Raw genomic sequence first — 19,023 nt, 5'->3', positions numbered from 1 at the left:
ATTATGGGCCAGGAGTCAAGAATGCATTCTGTGAAATCAAACTGTCAGGAATTTAGATGCCAGATATACTTATGTCCCCATGAGACCATAACATGCGAAGTGAGTATGAAACCCAGGGTTCGAGAGAGATTTTGCCTCAAAAATGTGTAAATGGAGGAAATCAAAGGACACCCAATAGACACTTCTTCCCTTCACACATTTGTATACACATTCATACAAACACCAGTCAAATAAACAGTATTATAAAGTACATGAGGTATATGCTCTGAAAATGATGGTGTATCTACAATTTTTTGTTTGACAAATATAAGAATTGCAGGATAATCTCAGAAGTATTCATGATACCTGGGAATATTTCAGATAATTTTCTAAACTATTGTTCAATATTTTAGTTAACTTAAATACTAATATGATTTTCTATAAATTTAAGTTACTGTTTTATACTCATTGATTCTATAATTTCTGGAAACTCTTCTTTCATGTCAATCTCTGTTTTCTTTTCTTTAGTTGACCTTAGGATCTTTTGAACCAAATATGAACGATCCTGGAAAGTTTCCATCACTGTATCAGATAGCCTCCAAGGACTCTTCTCTGGCCTTAGGCATGGTTTCATTAATTACCCATTTCAGATGGAATTGGATTGGGTTGGTCTTCTCAGATGATGAGAAAGGTGTTCACTTTGTCTCAGAGTTAATACCAGAGATGGAAAGAAATGGAATATATTTGGCTTTCATTGAAATGATCCCAGTTGACCATATGTTCAGTATAATAGAATCTAATGTCTATTATAGCCCAATTGCAAGGAACTCAGTGAAAGTGGTTATCATTTATGGTAACACTGACTCTTCTTTAGGTGTGCTCTTTAGAACATGGGAACACATATTTCCATGGAGAATCTGGGTCACTACTTCAAAATGGGAAGTCATCAGTGCTATGAGACATTTCATTCTTGATTCATTCCATGGAACTCTCATATTTTCACAACACCATGGAGAGATTTCTACTTTTAAAGAGTTTGTAAAGGCAGTGAACCCTTCCAAATACCCAGATGACATTTTTCTTTCAAGATTGTGGGAGATTTACTTTGATTGTGCAATATCTAATGCTACCTGTAAATCTTTAAAATATTGTTCTTCTAGAGGTTCCTTGGAATTTTTACCTTGGTATCACTTTGACATGGAAATGAGTGATGGCAGTTACCATGTATATAATGCTGTATATGCTGTGGCCCACACACTTCACAAGATGCATATACAACAAGTAGACATACATGGAATGAAAAATCGAGGAAGAATGAAATTTGCTCCCTGGAAGGTAATGGTTTTCCTATGGATTCTGTACCTCTGTCACTAAGGTAACTTAAAAAAAAATGGCATTAAAGATGTAATCAACAAGTACCTTGGAATTCTTTTTCACATGAGAAGCTTTGTAGACTGTTTTGTGCTTAAAGAAAAATCTAAACCTGGGTGAAAAATCATAATCAAGATGTCAACATCTTAGAAGCAAATATTAAAAACATAGGGAAAAGATTTAAGTGAAATAGGCAAACAGTTTCCTGATATTCTAAAGGCCTCAACTGGAATCTCTAATCTCTTTGCATGATTTCTTAAAAATGAACAAGGTGTTAACTGACAATGTAAGGCTCTAAACTGTGTATTGTGCCATAAAATGAAATAATTCTAAAACATAAAAGAAAACTATGTCTAATATACATGCTATTTTTGTTTCATTTACATTTGGTGTAATAAAATGTGTGCACAAAATCCCCTTCAATGTGAAAGGGATTATTTTACTGATAATAGCAGTTTAAAGATCCTCATCAGGAATAACTCAATGTGGCAGAGATTTGAAGCAGCTCACATTAACATCCACAAGACCAGGGAGCAATGAATATGCTATTGCACAGATGACTCATTTTAATATATTTGTTCCTGGTTCTGCTTAGAAAATGAACCTGCTTGAAATCAGAGTAGATTTCATACCTTAATTAAACCACATTAAAAAAAATCTCTCATAGATGTTTTCAGAGTCAAAATTATGCTTTACAGCTTTTTAAATGATTCCTTGCGCATAGATGATTGTAGACACTGTCAGGAAAATAATTCAATCTAAATGTCGTAAATTTTGCTAGTCAGTGCTAAAAACTAGTAGACTGATTAACAACTTCAGATTTATCTGAATAGCCTGTTCACATATTTTTATGTTAATTATGATGTTACTTCATTGTTAGTAGTATTTTGTTTTATACGTGTAATGATGCTTTATTTTGAACTAGATATTAGTGAAATTAACAAAATGGCATAATTTCATTTTTTGTCTTGACAATGACCATGCCTATCACAAATCATGTATCTCTCTTAGTTAAATCACATACTGAAGAACATTCAATTCATGAATCCAAATGGAGACCCTGTAACATTGAATCCTTCACAAAATTTGTATGTGGAATATGACATTCTGAACTTCTGGAATTTTCCACAAGGTCTTGGATATAAAGTAAAAGTAGTAATGTTTTCTCCATATATGCCAAATGGTAAAAAGTTGTCATTGACTGAGGAAAGAATAGAGTGGAGTATAGGACTGGGACAGGTGGGTGGACTCTCAATTTTGTTTAGCATCGTGCTTCTCCAGAGTTAAAAGATGCCTTGACTGCAGCATTTACAAATAATTTCCAACATTCAATTATTTTCTTTATACATTTATCATTACCAAGATTTAACACATACTTCAAGGTGTATTCACAATTTTAAACATAATACCTGTTTGTATGAATATTTATGTGTGTAGTATTTATATATCCTGTTATGGGGTTTATCTATAATCTCATCAATTAACTGAGTGTAGGTTTCATCAAAAATCTAATAGACTCCTGAAATACCCTTACCAGAAGAAATCTTATATGTCCTCATATCTCTTATTTTGTCAGACTCCCATGTCTGTATGCAGTGAAAGTTGTAGACCTGGATTCAGGAAATCTCTTCAGGATGGCAAGGCTCTATGTTGTTTTGATTGCAGTCTCTGCCCAGAAAATGAAATCTCCAATGGAACAGTCAAGTGTACACATTTTAGACGAGGTTACTACTTCTGTTTGCAATCTGTACATTGAAGTAAAAAAATATACACAAGATTGTTGCAGTAATTTCCAATTCCAATAAGTACATATAAAACACACAATCCAATTACTATATTTTTGAGCTATATTCCTAGATAGAACAGAACTATTACTATACTAATTACTACCTAACAATGAGACCCATTTGTACTTGTATTGTCTATGTCCACATCATTCTGCTCCATCTTCACTTCTTCCTCCTCCATCTGCTTTCCTTCCTTTACTTCTCTGTCTACCTGCCCCCACTCTCAAAGTCCTCCATTCCCACCTTTCTGCTTTACTGCCCCATACCTTACCCTTGCCTTTATTGACAAGCAAATAGGAAGAAGGTTCATAAGATCTCACTTGAGTATATGATCAAACTGCTCATCTGGGGAACACACCTCTTGAGCAAGCAGAACTAACATCAGATTTCAAACAGCATCAGGACAACCCACAATATTTCCCCTTTTATCTAGTTAAAAATACTCTTTGTCAAAGAAAAATTGAGTACAATAGTAAAAATTATGTAAAATATAAGGTATGGTATACACTTAACATCCAGGCCATCATAATTGTCAATTTATATAACATATTCTACCATCAATGCTAACTTAAACAGCTTAAAACTTTGTGTCTGAATTATCTTATTTTAACTTTTATTACCATCTGAAATCCATCCTTTCAAATATGGAATATCTTCTTTAATGATAAATAACTGAAGTTCAATTATGAGGCTATAACTAGTCTTCAACCCCATCGGACACCTTGAGAAGGAATTAAATACTACCTACATATACCAAAAATATTTTGAAGCAAAAATGTAGCTTCCAAACCTAAACAATTTGTAGGGACAGCTGAATGCCTGGATATTCTGTTAACTTCTTATAAAGTTGAACCATCTGTCTTCAGCCTTCTGGTCCAGATCCATTTGACAGACCTTAAGAAAAGCTGAATTTATGAAGAACTAGCTTGCTATGTCTTGGCAGATCTTAGCAGTTGATTATTTCACATCTGTTTGTCCTTTTTTTGACAAATTTTTATCTGCATAAAAATTAGGGCAATTCTTGCTGAGTAACTACATTGCCATGGTTGAATCAACTCTACCTGGAGGTAATGATACTTGATATCTTCCTTGAAGTGCAATGGGGATACTGTCAGGAGCACAGTGTCTCATAGTCAATTGATCTTAGTAATGAAATATCATTCTGTGGAGATATATATATATTTGCTGAATTGCCAAAAATTGACTATTCTTAGCTATTTGTTAATGTAATAATATTGAAAACACTTGCTGCAATCAACTAACTTAGAATCAAATATGATCATAAGTGAGTCTTACAATCTGACTATTAACTTGTATTATTTAACCATTTGAAACAGCATGTAATACCTGCCATTAAAAGACCTAGATCTAAGCCTTTGTATTCTTGAATGATTTACATAGGCACTATACCTATATATGAGTGACAGTATTTATTTTAACCTTTTATCAATATATGAAATATTATGTGAATGAGCACCTTAAAACTATAATAACCTTTATAGTCTGTGCCAGTGTAAGAAATTAAAAGTTTCTATGGCAAGTGATTTTTACCTGTTGAGCCTTACCTAATTTTTTACTGTGCGGTGTTACTTACCATGTATCCTAAAATCTTGAATTACTATAAATAAAATGTCCTTTGATATTCCTAAGTGAAAAAAAAGAAATTGTAACTTTAATTTTGCAACAAATATAAAGATTCAATCAAAATATGGTTGTTGCTAAACAATAATTAGTTTAAGAGTACATTTGATATCTTATACCTATTTGTCAACCTTTTTAGTTTCTATAATATTACTATAAACCTCACTTTGTTTACCAACTCTATACTTTATCTAGAAAGAAGGAAAGAGAAGCAAAAATCAGAAGTAGCAGTCCCTGAGTCTGAGCCTTTTAGTTTCCTCCCTGTCTAAGGCTACCACATATACAAGTAATCCCTTAAAGGACAATACATCTCTAATTTTAAAAATAACCAGAATCAACCATTCCAACCTAAGGAACTGGGATGATGACCTTCTTTTGCTTGCTTCTAGTGGTATTAGAGCCAAGAATTCCATTACGGGGACCCAGAGGGATATAGGAAAACAGGCTTTATTTAAGAAACTCTAGGTGGCATCATTTGATGTCTAGTCTCTATGTGCTGAAAATGTTCATGGCTTAGTTGCAATCCTGACTGTAACAGTCTAAAAGGTTGGTTGGGTGAGCTAACTGTTCTGGAAATGTCCTAGAAGCAAGTCTTTAGCAGAAACAGCTTCCATGTAGTTTAGGAAGTATCAAGCAAGGAGCTGGAATGGCATGTCCCAAAATCTCAGCATCACAGACTATGAATTTTGTCAGGGCAATCCTTCTATCCTACAATTCTGCAATATACAAACTTTACAAACTACACATAGCTCTGTAAAGACATTCATGTGGAACATGCAGGGTGTATGGGTCAGTTAAGGAACATCAATAAAGAAAGACAGGTGCTTCACTTTAAAGATTAGTTTGATCACATAATCAAACTTCAATATAAATTTCTACTCCTGCTATCTTAAATGATGGTATGTAATATCATGTCATTAGAATTTTGTACCCAAAAAGGGTTATTCACTGAATATAGATATTTAAGTCTCAGCCAGACCCAGAGCTGTCTCTGTACAGACATATATATCACCTATCTTGTTGATCTTGTTGATCTCCAATAATAAAGCAGGAAAGGTGGGATATTAATCAGAAGATGTAAGTAAGGTGGCTGAGAGTTCATACAAATTGGTTCAAAACTCTTAATTATGTACAATACTTTTGGTTTTATCTGAGTTTCAAGAGTCTCTTAATATGGTAACTGACTCTCAATATGCAGAAAGGGTTGTTTTACACATAGAGACTGCTGAACTTATTTTTGTTATTTTTGAATTGTCTTCACTGTTTATCTAGCTCTAACAAATGATCAGGAGTAGGAGTCATACATTGTGTACAACACAGATAAGATTCCATACAGGTCTGCCAGGCTTTTTATCAAAAGGGAATAATGAAACTGATCAGCAATTTATAAGAAGTGTAGAAGAAGCTTCATAATTCCATTTTTTATTAAAAAATTTTAACAACAAAAGATTAAAGAAAGAATACTCTGACACTTAGCAACAAGCCAAAAACTATGAGGAAATGCCCTACTTGCTCATTATATAACCAAACTCCATTACCTACAACAAGTACACTAAAGGTACCCAAAGAAAGGAAATTTAACAAAAGAAATTCTTTAATTTACAGATTTGGGTAAAATGAAATATGTGCATCATACTAGAGACACATTTTAAGAATTTCCTTGGCCAACTACCTTTGCTTCAGAAAAGGCTGAATCTATAATTTCACAGTTGATATAAGTTGTGGACATTATATGAATATCCATAAAAATTAAAATGGAAAATGGTTCAGAATATGCCTCTAATAAGATGAAGCAAGTTTTTTTTACATATGATAATATAAAATATGTATCAGGAATAATACATAATTCTAGAGAACAAGCAATTGTGGATAGATGTAATCATACTCTGAAAGAGATGCTTAACAAACAAAATGGGGCAACAATGAACCCTAGATTTGGATTACATAGTGTTTTATTGACCTTACACTTTTAAATGCTAATAAACAAAAACTTTGGATTCTGAAAGACATTGAATTATGAAAAAATTGTTGACCTAAATCAGTCTGTTTATTTTAAGGGTATTCTAATATCACAATGGAAAACAGGAAATGAGTTACACTGGGGAAGAGGTCATGCCTATATTTACATAGGTGAAAAAAGTTATGTGTTTCTTTCAAGTTGATAAAAATCACACATGACAAAGGAAGAATTCATAAAGACCTTGACTACTAATAGATATTGGGTTTTTCTTAAGAAATTCAGAGCATGGAAAAATAGCTTAGTAACTAAGAGCATAGTATCTTTTTGAAGATAGAGATTTGGCACTCAGCATCCACAAAATGAGATTTTACTGTACCTCAATTCCCAGGAATTTTGTTACCATATTGTGGCCACGTAAAAACACACATATATAATACATATTTTTAAAGCAAAACCATGAAGTGTAAGTAATTTCAATGTTTCGTGTATTATAATATATCATATGAATATTTTCCAATAAAAAAATTGTGGTTTTTTGTTTCTGTACTTCACAGATGTAGAGGGAAGAAAACCTGTGTAAAAGTAGATTTAGAGCTCTGCCATAAAGCTGAGTAATTGGGTAGCATCCAAGAATTATCACAGAGAATACCCCAGATTCAAATGTTATATAAAAGCAGAGAATGTCTTATTCTGCAGAAATCCAACCTACAGATATTAGACCATTCACCAAGATGACAACTACAGACAAAGGCACCCAACCCTTTTTATAAAAAAAACAGAGAATTTTTGTAAAGGTTACACAGTCAAAACTTTTATTGATCAATGCCAGGAAAGTTACATTTGTCAGTTTCGGATTGCCAGCTATTTGTCGCAAAGTCTTGAGGATATTCCAGAAACAGACTCAGGTCTACCCTCACTAATTACTACATTCTCAGGAAATGACTTAGCTCTAAGATTATCCTCCCTTTTCCAAAAATATCAATGATTAACACACCATTACAGCAGCTCAATCTGAGGAGCACAATATGCTTCCTTGGGAAATCAAAACTTTTTCATTATGACAATTTTTATTTCTTATGTGACATCTCAATTGTTTCAACAATGTTCTACTATATGAAGTAACTGATGCTATAGATAATTTGAAAGTAAAATAGATATTTAAATGGTATTGTTATAGAACAAAGGACATGGGAAATGGTTGTTAGTACTGTTAGAAACAGCTGAATATTGAAAATTATCACATCATGTAATATCCAGTACATAATTAATTATACCCATTTAATCCTTCACACCAACCAATAATAGGTTAATACATCTTCTTATTATAGGAGCAGTAATTCTCAATGAAACCCTTACAAGATTAATTAGGTACCAGACTTTAAAAAAAGAAATCACTAAACAATATGATAATATTGACTTCGTTATTGAGATGTGAGATGCTGCATCATACATAAATTGTCATTTGAAATGTATCACATAAATAGTTTCAAGAACTGAAACTGCATTTCCATATAGTTAAGTACAAGCAAAGTTTTGAAAAATTTAAAATTTCTTTGTGATAAAATTTTGGAAGAAATTAAGCTTTTAGATGACATATGTCTAGAAAATTGAGTCAACATACTAGATAACATCCAACATCAAACTTACAGAAAGGAGACTCAAATTATTTGCACAAACAAAGGAATAAGACAATGATTCTACTCTATGCTGTGAATTAGATAATGGGGGATTAAGATGGAAAAGGGGAAGTTAAATTACCTTTACCAATGAAAGAGAAGATTCTGTCCATAAAAGACACTAAGAATCTCACAGTAAATCTCCTGTAACTGATAAATACATTCAGTAAGGTAAAAACACAAAACAATTTAATTATAAAAGTTACCTTCATATAAACCACAACAACCAACATCAACAATAACCAAAAAAAGAGACAAAACATCTGACAAATAATACTATCACAATAAACAACAACAAAAAATTAAACATCATACCTTGGAGCAGAAACACTAGTATACTGAAAGCTTTTACACAGTGAAGAAAGAAACTGAAAAACACACAAAAAGAACAAAAGGTCTTCCCTCATCATTTTATAAATGGATAATGTCTTAGGTGAGGGTTTTATTGCTTTCAAAAAATATAAAAATTTCGGTAAGGGAAGAAAGGGTTTGATTTATTTATTGCTCTGAGGATAAACTTTGTTATTAAAGGAATCTAAGCAAGAATTGGAAGCAGAAAGCTGGAGGCAGAAACTCATAAAAAGACATGAAACAATGCTACTTACATGCTTGATTTTCTGGTATTCTTCCTTAAATACCATATTATCTACTGCTGACTTATAGCACTATTCACAATGAATTGCCCCTACCATGTCAAATATCACTTAAAAATATGTTATACAGGCTTGTCATTTTCTCAATGAATATTCTTTTCTCCACACACTTGTAGGTTTTATGTCAACTTATCAAACAACTGTAAGCATAGATATCCCACGAAAAAGCAATCTAATCCACAGAATCCATCTCCTAGAACAAGTACACTTTCTCATACATTTTCATTGTCATTTTACTCACAGTAGTCCAGCAAAGAAAACATTCTGCATATTCATCAATTGATGAATAGATAATATGATTTTATATATATGCAACAAAGGGTTTTATGGTTAATAAAAAAATACCTCTCAGTTAAGTGGATGGAAAAACATATTTTCTGGATGAAGTTATACAGATAATGTAATACAAATGTCAGAGATTCTTTCTTCTATATATAGATATAAAGATGATAGATAATAGATAGATGATGATACATAGATGATACAGATAGATAGATGATAGATGATAGATAGATAGATAGATAGATGATAGATAGATAGATGATAGATGATAGAAAGATAGATAGATGATACATAGATGATAGATAGATGATAGATAGATAGATAGATGATAGATAGATAGATAGATAGATGATAGATAGATAGATAGATAGATAGATAGATAGATAGATGATATAGAAGATAGAGGAGAGATTGAGAAAACAACACAAATGGACACACACAGAGACACACACACATATACACATGCACACATGTGTACACAGGCATACATCATTGAAACTTTAGATATAATTTCAGTTTAGGGTAATGATAGAAGTCATGTAACTAGGGAGTTCCTGTGGGGAGGGAGTTTTTGAGAAATAAGGGACCGAATGTCAATGAAAGGAAGTTTTTTTAAAAAAAGTGGAGTGATGAAGCAAGAAATACTGTGCAAGGTCAGAAATTAATGGGCTGATTAGAGAGGTATAACATAAGAAGTTATAAGTAATACAGTAAGCCTTTCACAATGTTCTGGAGAACCATATCTGAGTAGAAGCTCATGAACTGTAGGTTACAAACTTAGATTGTTTCATCCTAATAACCCTTTGTGGGTTATGAGACTGAACACATTACTGATACATCAGAGGCTGTCAAATAAAAAGTGAATTACAGGTATGGGCTTTTTTTGGTTCAACAGTTTGGTCAGTGGAATCCCTTTTATAACCTCAAATATTACAAGTGAATTTTACAGGTTTTGGTCATTTTCCTGAACTTGATAGTAGTGACTATAAACTTGAGATGTGGGACATAGAGAATGCAAGCAAAAACTGACTTTGAAGCTCTTTCCCTACTGACGAGATGACACAGGAAGTTTTCTATACACAATAGTGGAAGAAAAATTATCATCAGTCTTAGTTTTATGCATTTGTTTCCTCCGCAATAAAGAGCATGAACAAATAGCATGATTTGAAGGCAATAAAGTTTCTATACCACAAAAAGATTCTTAAGTTCAATATGTGAAGTAAAAGGCTTCAGGAATTTCCTGAAACAACAAATACATTAGAAACCTCCATCTAAAAGTAAATATAATCAGGGAGGAATATGGAGAGAAGCTAAAAGACAAAAGAAGCTGCACAGAAAAGTGACTATCCAAGATGACTGAGATGCTATGAAATCTGTGAAGCTGCCTGGAATTTATTATATAAATGTCAAGTTCTTTGTTTTTTTGAGCCATCACTCCTCTTGGGGTGGGCTTACAGTAATGGAATTTCATGAGATGTATCTTAGCCACTTTTGCAGTGCTATGAAAACTTCATTTACAAGGCAACTTATGAGCTATTTAATTTTGGCATCATGTTTTTAGGGACATTAGTGCTTATGACCAACATGTTGGGGAGCTAAACAATACATTAGCTGACACATTGTTGGAAACATAGCTGAGAGTTTATATGTGGGGGTGAGGGGATAGAAGATAGAGACAGAGAGAATATGGCATAGTTGGTCTTATAAATATTCAGAGACCACCAGACTGGCACACATCTGCCATCAATGTGAAATCTTATAAACCTAAATATTTTCACAGTGCAAACTAAGGATTCTGATATAGGAGCCTAAAGTGGCCGTTCTCATTCATCCCAGCATAAATATTATTTCCTCCTCTTTCTCTCATAAATAATCATTCCTATAAGTTTCCTAGGTAAAGCTCACTGACTCTCCAATTTATATTTTCATGGTATCCTTACATTAGTCTTCTGTAGGTTCCCTATCTCAAATGAGGATATGTCTGCCAAGGAGTAGTGTCACCGAACACAATGATCATTGAACTCTTTGTTCAAAAATAATGACTGGCCTGAGAAGTTATGCTCACTGACATACAATACTTTGGGGAGTGGCCAAACACCTTCTTCTTTCATTGAAAGCCCATAACAAATGGTGAATTTATATCTAATATAATTATCTTGGATAATGTAGGTAGCTAGTTAGGTTGTAGGTCTAGGGAAAAATACTGTACTACCATTTTCTTGAATGCACATAGTAATATATTCCTTCATGATGTAACACATATACTCACAATTACTGAAGTACAAAACCTCACTACAACTGATTATTTCCTATTCTATTTTCACATAAACCAATGTGACATTACTAATACACACAGGTTGACAAAGCAGCTGGGGCTGTATGCACAGTTCACAACAAGATCAAGGCAGACAAACTCCTTGAATGAGTAACTTATTGGATAAAGACACACGCCTAAGTGAGTTGAAATTGGCAGTGAAGAATGAGTCAGTTTTCTTTGGACATTTGTTTTCTGAGGGGCTAGTTGGAAAACCAAAGTTTTCAGGATAATAGGGAAGGAGTTGGATGAGAAGGAAAAGGGTTAGGGATGGCAAAAATGCATATAATTATTTAGGAAATTCATCAAAAAGAACAAGTTATATAGATGATATAGATAGATGATAGATAGATGATAGATAGATAGATAGATAGATAGATAGATAGATAGATGATAGATATAGATAATGTATATATGTATATGAGGCATATTTATAAATATATGATGTATGTGTATATGTATACATACACATACACGTATGAGTATATGTTTATGTGCATACATACATACATACATACATACACACATACATGGATCTACCACAATCCCAATGCAATATGTTATATTCTTTGGAACCTAAAGGTATGTGGCATACAAGGAACAAAATACAGGCAAAATAAAAATTCATATAACATTTGAAAATAATGAAACTTAAAAAGAATTTGAAATACAAAGTTTTTAATATAATTTTTGAAATTTAAATTTAATTACATTTATTTTCTCAACTTTTTTATCCCAAATCTACCATATATACATTGATCCTGTCCTTCTAGTTCATGGCCTCCATTTCTTCTTAATTATTCAAAGTTTGATTATATGTACAATTCTATACAACAAATTACTAATTATAACCTTCTAAGTTCATATAATATTATTTGCATATATATTTTCAGGGCTAACTCTCCTGCTTTAGACAACTAATTGCTGCACTTTTCCCTGATGAAGACAGCAGATATAGTTCTAATGAACTTTACTAATCTGGTATGATCATAGTGAATTCTAGGACAAAAGATGACCTGATAAAAACTCCAGTACTAGATGTGAGAAATATTTTGGAGTTTTTCATCAGTGCTGTTCAAAGGACTACCAAAACTACACTGGTTATTGCAGATTTCCCTTGTTTCCCCAAGACTTTGAAGGCAAATCACTTCTGATAAAAGTATCATGTATTTCAGAGACAGAGTCCAATACACCTGAGCTTCAACTGACACAAGTGTGCCCTCCCCAAGTATCATATCTAATGGTACCAGGTGGCATCATGAAAACTTCGAAGGGAGAAGGACAGCCAATAATCCTAATGCAATTATATGTATGAGCCACATTATTTACTATCATGGTATTATACCCCATAAGGATGCAGCAACAGAACACATATCTTTGTTCAAATCAACATTTCCCTAACTGGATGTAAGATCTGTTCAACACTACAGATAACATGCCTGGCATTTGAAATTTATCTCATTAATCAGCAATAATAAAACTATATTTATTGTGTGAAAATTTACAACCACTAATTTAATAAAACAACCTAATAATTTCTAAAATCAAACTATAAATACTTGTGGTAATACACACAGATAAGTGTATTCTCAGCACCCTCATCATGGAAAAGTCTCTTGCCAACAATTGGAGTCAATTACAAAATAATAATAATAATTAATAATAATCAAACTGCAGAGTTGTGGATGCCAGTCCCAAAGGTAGATATATAAACAAAACATTCCAAAACCTTAAACTCAGGAAAAATTATGGAAAAGGTAGAAGAGGATTGAAAAAGACAGAGGAGTAAGAAGTTTGCTGTAATATAATACTTCTGGTAATAATGGAAACTGCACCCATAAAGACTCATCACCATGACCACCTAAATGTAAACCCAACTGAGATGACACTATCAAATTTATTAAAGTGGGTGGAAGACAGACCATGAGGCCTGATACCTACACAAAGCACTATTGGTAACTGTTAAAATGTGGGACAGGGAATCTGGGAAGCTGAACAAGCTTTATCTATTGTTTGTAACTAAAACAAAAATATTTAACATTTTCTGTGGTAGGATTTAATATTTACATTTAGGAAGATCATGCTTACCAAGAAACATGGACCATATCATCCGTATTTTTTTTATCATTTTCAAGTCATCTTACTTGGGATAATTTTGAAGACTACATGCTGTACAATTAAACACATTATAGGATTTGAAGGATTGTTTGATGGAACACAAAAGTGCATTTTATTCTACCAAAATTGGTGTTAGATTATATCTTATACCAAAGGAGATGCAGTAATTATGTTTCCATTACTTTTATAAAGACCTTTGAACAAACTGAAACTTTGAAAATAACTAATTTACATTGCCTACACTTACAGTCTACCATAAAGGGAAGTTATAGAAAAAATTCAAGGCAGGACTATGGATACGCAAACTGAAACAGAGACCATGGAGATGCCTACTATCCTGCTCCTTATAAATCATTCGTTTAATTTGTTAATATAACCTAGGACTTATTTCCCATGCTGGCACCACCCACCAGTATCTAGATTTAGTTACAAAAAATAGTAATTATGAAAATACATTGACAGATATGCCTATTGCTCAGTCTCATAGAAGCCTTTTCTTTCTTGACAATCCCTTTTCAATATTAATTTAGTTTGTGCTAAAAACCAAAATTTACCCATGAAAATTTACCCATGCATTTTTAAAGAGCAAGTTTGGAAGATTTTTAATTGGTGCAGCATTTAAACTGAATGAAATGAGTCACACAGCTTTCACATATTTTGGAAGGATTTAATTTATGTCTTCTGACATGTGAAGAAATAGTAATAATATTCAACAGACAGAAAAACATCCAGGATCTCAGGATCTATGAACACAGACTTTGTAACAACCCATTCTGCACCACATTTGGAGGCCACCCTGTCCCGGCTAAAGCTGCTGCTCTGGTCTGCAGGTCAGGGTCTAGCAAGAGAGAGAGTGGGGATGGAGGGGCAAGAGACACGAAGAATGGAGACAAGACAGAGTCTGATCAAGTCTCTTTTATTGAAAGAAAATTCTGGATATTTATACCCTTTACCATGTGCCTTGCCCTCGTGGACAAGCAGGGGAACACAGCTGAAGGCACTTTGCCATGTGCCTTGTAGCCATGGATACCATGTGCACCTTGCAGCTGGGGGCACTACACAAAAATGTTTATCAGAGTGTGTTCAGCTGTTGTGGGCTATTGAAAACAAGTCTCTTGTCAGGGCATATGGCTCTAGATGGCTGCAAAGATAATAGCGGCTTCCTGCTAGGAGTCGCCTCCCAACAAGACCTATGAGTAAAAATATTTTCTTTTGTGAAATTTCATCCTAAATTACCATAGCATAACAAATATACATGAAAATATATATGTTGTATTAACTTGGAGACAAAAATACGTGTCATGAATACACATGAAAAAAGAAGACAATATTGATTTATTTGGTTCATACTAAATGAGAAATGTACTCATTAATGTAATTAAGGGTGCAAAATCTTCAAATTAGTAGCCATTTATTGATTGCCCACAAATGTTCCAAGAAAAAATGGCTGAAATTTTCCAGTGTCTTACTTCACTGTGTGTGCAGGGTATGAAACACATGAAAGAAATTCTTAGCAGTTGTGCTGATACCACATTGAATTTCTTTCCAGATGTTGATCACTGTGTAAAGTGTCCAGATGGTCAGTATGCCAACATGGAAAGAAGACACTGCCTCGAAAAAACAGTGACATATTTGGCTTATGAAGATCCCTTGAGGATGACTCTGGCATGCATGACCCTGTGCTTTTCTACTATCACCACACTTATATTAGTGGTTTTTGTGAAGTATAGAAAGACTCCTGTTGTGAAGGCCAATAACAGTACTCTCAGTTACATACTGCTTATTTCCCTCACCTTCTGCTTTTTTTGCTCCTTTCTCTTCATTGGTCAGCCCAACACAGCCACCTGCATCCTGCAGCAGACCACATTTGGAGTTGCTTTTACAGTGGCTGTATCCACTATCTTGGCCAAAACCATTACAGTAATCATGGCCTTCAAAAGCACAACTCCAGGAAAAAGAATGAGAGGATTTCTTAGATCAGAGGCACCCAAATTTATCATTCCCACTTGCACACTTATACAGATTTTCTTCTCTGGAATCTGGCTGGTAACTTCTCCTCCTTTTGTGGATGAAGATGCACATTCTCATCATGATCAGATCATAATTTTATGCAACAAGGGCTCAGCCACAGCTTTCTACTGCAACCTAGGGTACCTTGGGGTGCTCTCCCTTGGGAGTTTCATAGTAGCTTTCTTGGCCAGGAACCTACCAGACACTTTCAATGAAGCCAAGTTCCTGACATTCATTATGCTGGTGTTCTGCAGTGTCTGGATTACATTTCTCCCAGTCTACTATAGTACTAAGGGGAATGTTATGGTGGCTGTGGAAATCTTCTCCATCTTGGCCTCCAGTGCAGGGATATTAGGCTGTATTTTTATCCCCAAATTCTATATTATTTTCATGAGACCTGAAAAGAACTCATTGAAATCCATGAGACCCAGATTTCAGTGGAAATAAATCGTACTTAAAATACCTCAATTTATGTTTTTAGTATTGAGGAGTGTTAACAGACATTCTCATGTTAAACTGCAGCAAAACATAATACGACCCACAAGGCTGGATGACTACTTACATATTCAGTGTATATGTGACATTGAAATGTTCTATGTCCTCCATCATATTATCTTTAGCTATCTTAGCCTCCTAATCAGACATCTATAACTTATAGCTATATGTGACTTACTGTGCAGTGGTGGGCTTCGAGAGGCAGCTGGGTAACTGGTCAAGCATTCTTCAAACCCCAGAGACCCTAAAGGGACATTAGGTGTTTGGCATCACTCCTGGGACCCCTGGTTCTTTTCACATAACTCAGCTATCCACAACCCCTTCCAAAGAGAGGTATGTTGCCATCAGTCACATACCACAGGTAGAGGGCTGACTACAGACCACAGAGCCTCAAGACATCTCCATATTCATGAGATACCTAAAGGCCAGTAAGCATTCCTTTCCAGCCCCTCCTACTTGCAAACGATATTTAACCTCAGGCCTGCACTGAGAATACAGGATATAGCTTCATCCACTTTCTGGCATGACAATAAAGATCTTAAGACCATATCTTAAGACCTTGACTACCTCTCCTTTTTGGTGGCCTACCTTGGGGAACCATGGAGAAGGTCTTCAAATACTGAGCCAAACTAGGCTTACCTCCAACTAATGACTTGTCTACATTCCAGCCATGGAGATCCAGCTAAGACTCAGCCAAGCGAGTCACCCTGACCAAGAGTCTCACTCCCTGTGGGTCATCACTGGAGCTCATCTTCTCCCCCTCACCCCTTCAGCTGTGGGTCAATCCAGCATGTACACCTCATACAACCCCCAATCTCAGTTCTTTTGAGGCCTCTCAGGGTGCCAGAGAGCCAAAGGGCTTGAGATCAGTTGGTCCCTGGCTGCTACATTGGCTTGTGGATCCCCTGCTCAAGAGCTATAGCCCATGCATGGTTTCAGAATTTGTTTGCCCCACCCACAGAGCAGAACCTTGGTATTTCTCACAGCCCAACATCCTCCCTGTGCAGTGTGGAGTAAATACAGTCCAATTCCCATGCCTCTACTTCCCTGACCCACAGATACAGCCCCTTGGGGTAGCAGACAAGCGGGACCCAAAACTTGATACATCAGACCCCACACTCTGCAAGCCTAAATGTACACCACAGTCCAACAACTAACAAATAAATATTTTACAATATACAAAATTATTTCTCTTCTGTAAAAAAATTAAAGCTAGTATAAAATAACATTATATAACAATTTTTTCTATAAAATTCCAATGTTTACTATAACTTGACCAAGTTTTCATGAAATATATTTTTGAAAATGACTTGCTGACATTTTCTGAGACTTTGAGCTGAGAATATTCTCCTTCTTCAATTCCTATTATTAGGAGGTTTGACCTTTTCATAGTGTACGAAATTTGCTTGAGGTTTTGTGTTAGAAACTTTGAATATTTGTCATTGTCTTTGATTTATATATCAATTTCTTCTACTAAGTCTTCTACACCTGAGATTCTAGCTTCCATCTTTTGTATTCTCTTGGTGATGATTGTACTTGTGGATCAGGTTGTTTTCTCTATATTTATCATCTACATGATTTGCTACATATGTGTTTATTTTCATTTTCAGTATGAGAAAAAATCTTCAACAAAATCAGAGTAGAAAACTCCACTAACCTAAAGAAGTAGATGCCAATGAATGAACACAAAGGGTACAGAATACCAAACAGATTGAACCAGAAAAGAAAAGCTTTCCATCACATAATAATCAAAAAACTAAACGTACAGAACAAAGAAAGCAAATTAAAAGCTTCAAGGGAAATAAATAGATCAAGTAACATATAAAGGATGGCTTATCAGACTCAAATTCTTAAAGAAGGGCCTAGAAAGTTGTTGTTTGTTTTAAATCCTGAGAGATCACAGATTTCAACCAAGATTATTATATCTAAGAAAATGTTCATTCACAATATATGGAGAAACCATGATAATCTATTACAAAACCAAATTTAAACAACATCATTCTAGTAATCCAGCACTACAGAAGAGGCTAGAAGAAAAAGTCCAACACAAGTAGGTTAACTACTCCCAAGAAAAACAAAATAATGATAAAATCCAAATCAATAAAATTACATGTGCAAGTGCATGTGTGCATGCACACAAGCATGCACACACACACACACACACACACAAACACACACACAGAGCAACATTACCAATATCAAGATAAATGGATTTAACAACAGTTGGTCATTAATATCTCAAAACATCAAGGGACTCAATTCACCAGTAAAACAACACAGGCTAACAGACTAGATTCATAAATATGATCCATAATTCTGCTGCATATGAGAAAAACACTTCAGCTAAAAGATAGATACTATCTCACCATGTCATACAACCTTCTCAGGTTTACTATCATAAAGGTAGCCTTAACAGATTCATTGAAATAACATTTTCCATCTTATCAGATCACCATGGATTAAAGGCAGACATCAACAACAAAAGAATAAACAAAAATCCTACAATCCTGTGGAAATTAGACAACTTTATTCCCAAATATAACCTGTTCAAACAAGAAACAAAGAAATCAAAGGCTTTATAGAATACAATGAAAATGAAGGTACAACATACTCATACTTATGGGACACAATGAAATCAGTTCTAAGAGTACTTTGCACTAAGCGCCTTCATTTAAAAATAGAGGGATCTCAAATGAAAACTCAAAATGAAAGAACAACATGTTCAAACTTAGCAACT

The 19,023-nt window shown here is 34.2% G+C and overlaps 1 protein-coding gene across 1 annotated transcript in view; it reads left to right on the top strand.

Annotated features, from left to right (window-relative positions):
- LOC114620603 (vomeronasal type-2 receptor 116-like) overlaps positions 1 to 16,238 on the top strand; it is a 31,032-nt gene extending 14,794 nt beyond the window's left edge. The window contains exons 3-6 of the mRNA XM_028766712.1: positions 508 to 1,314; positions 2,362 to 2,589; positions 2,927 to 3,074; positions 15,331 to 16,238. Of these exons, the coding sequence (XP_028622545.1) occupies positions 508 to 1,314; positions 2,362 to 2,589; positions 2,927 to 3,074; positions 15,331 to 16,238 (2,091 nt within the window). The remainder of the gene's footprint in view (positions 1 to 507; positions 1,315 to 2,361; positions 2,590 to 2,926; positions 3,075 to 15,330) is intronic.
- The last annotated feature ends 2,785 nt before the right edge of the window (positions 16,239 to 19,023 follow it).

This window comes from Grammomys surdaster, unplaced genomic scaffold (genome assembly GCF_004785775.1).
Source record: "Grammomys surdaster isolate TR1022 unplaced genomic scaffold, NIH_TR_1.0 169, whole genome shotgun sequence".
Taxonomy (NCBI): domain Eukaryota; kingdom Metazoa; phylum Chordata; class Mammalia; order Rodentia; family Muridae; genus Grammomys; species Grammomys surdaster.
This window is presented reverse-complemented; position numbering and strand designations above follow the sequence as displayed.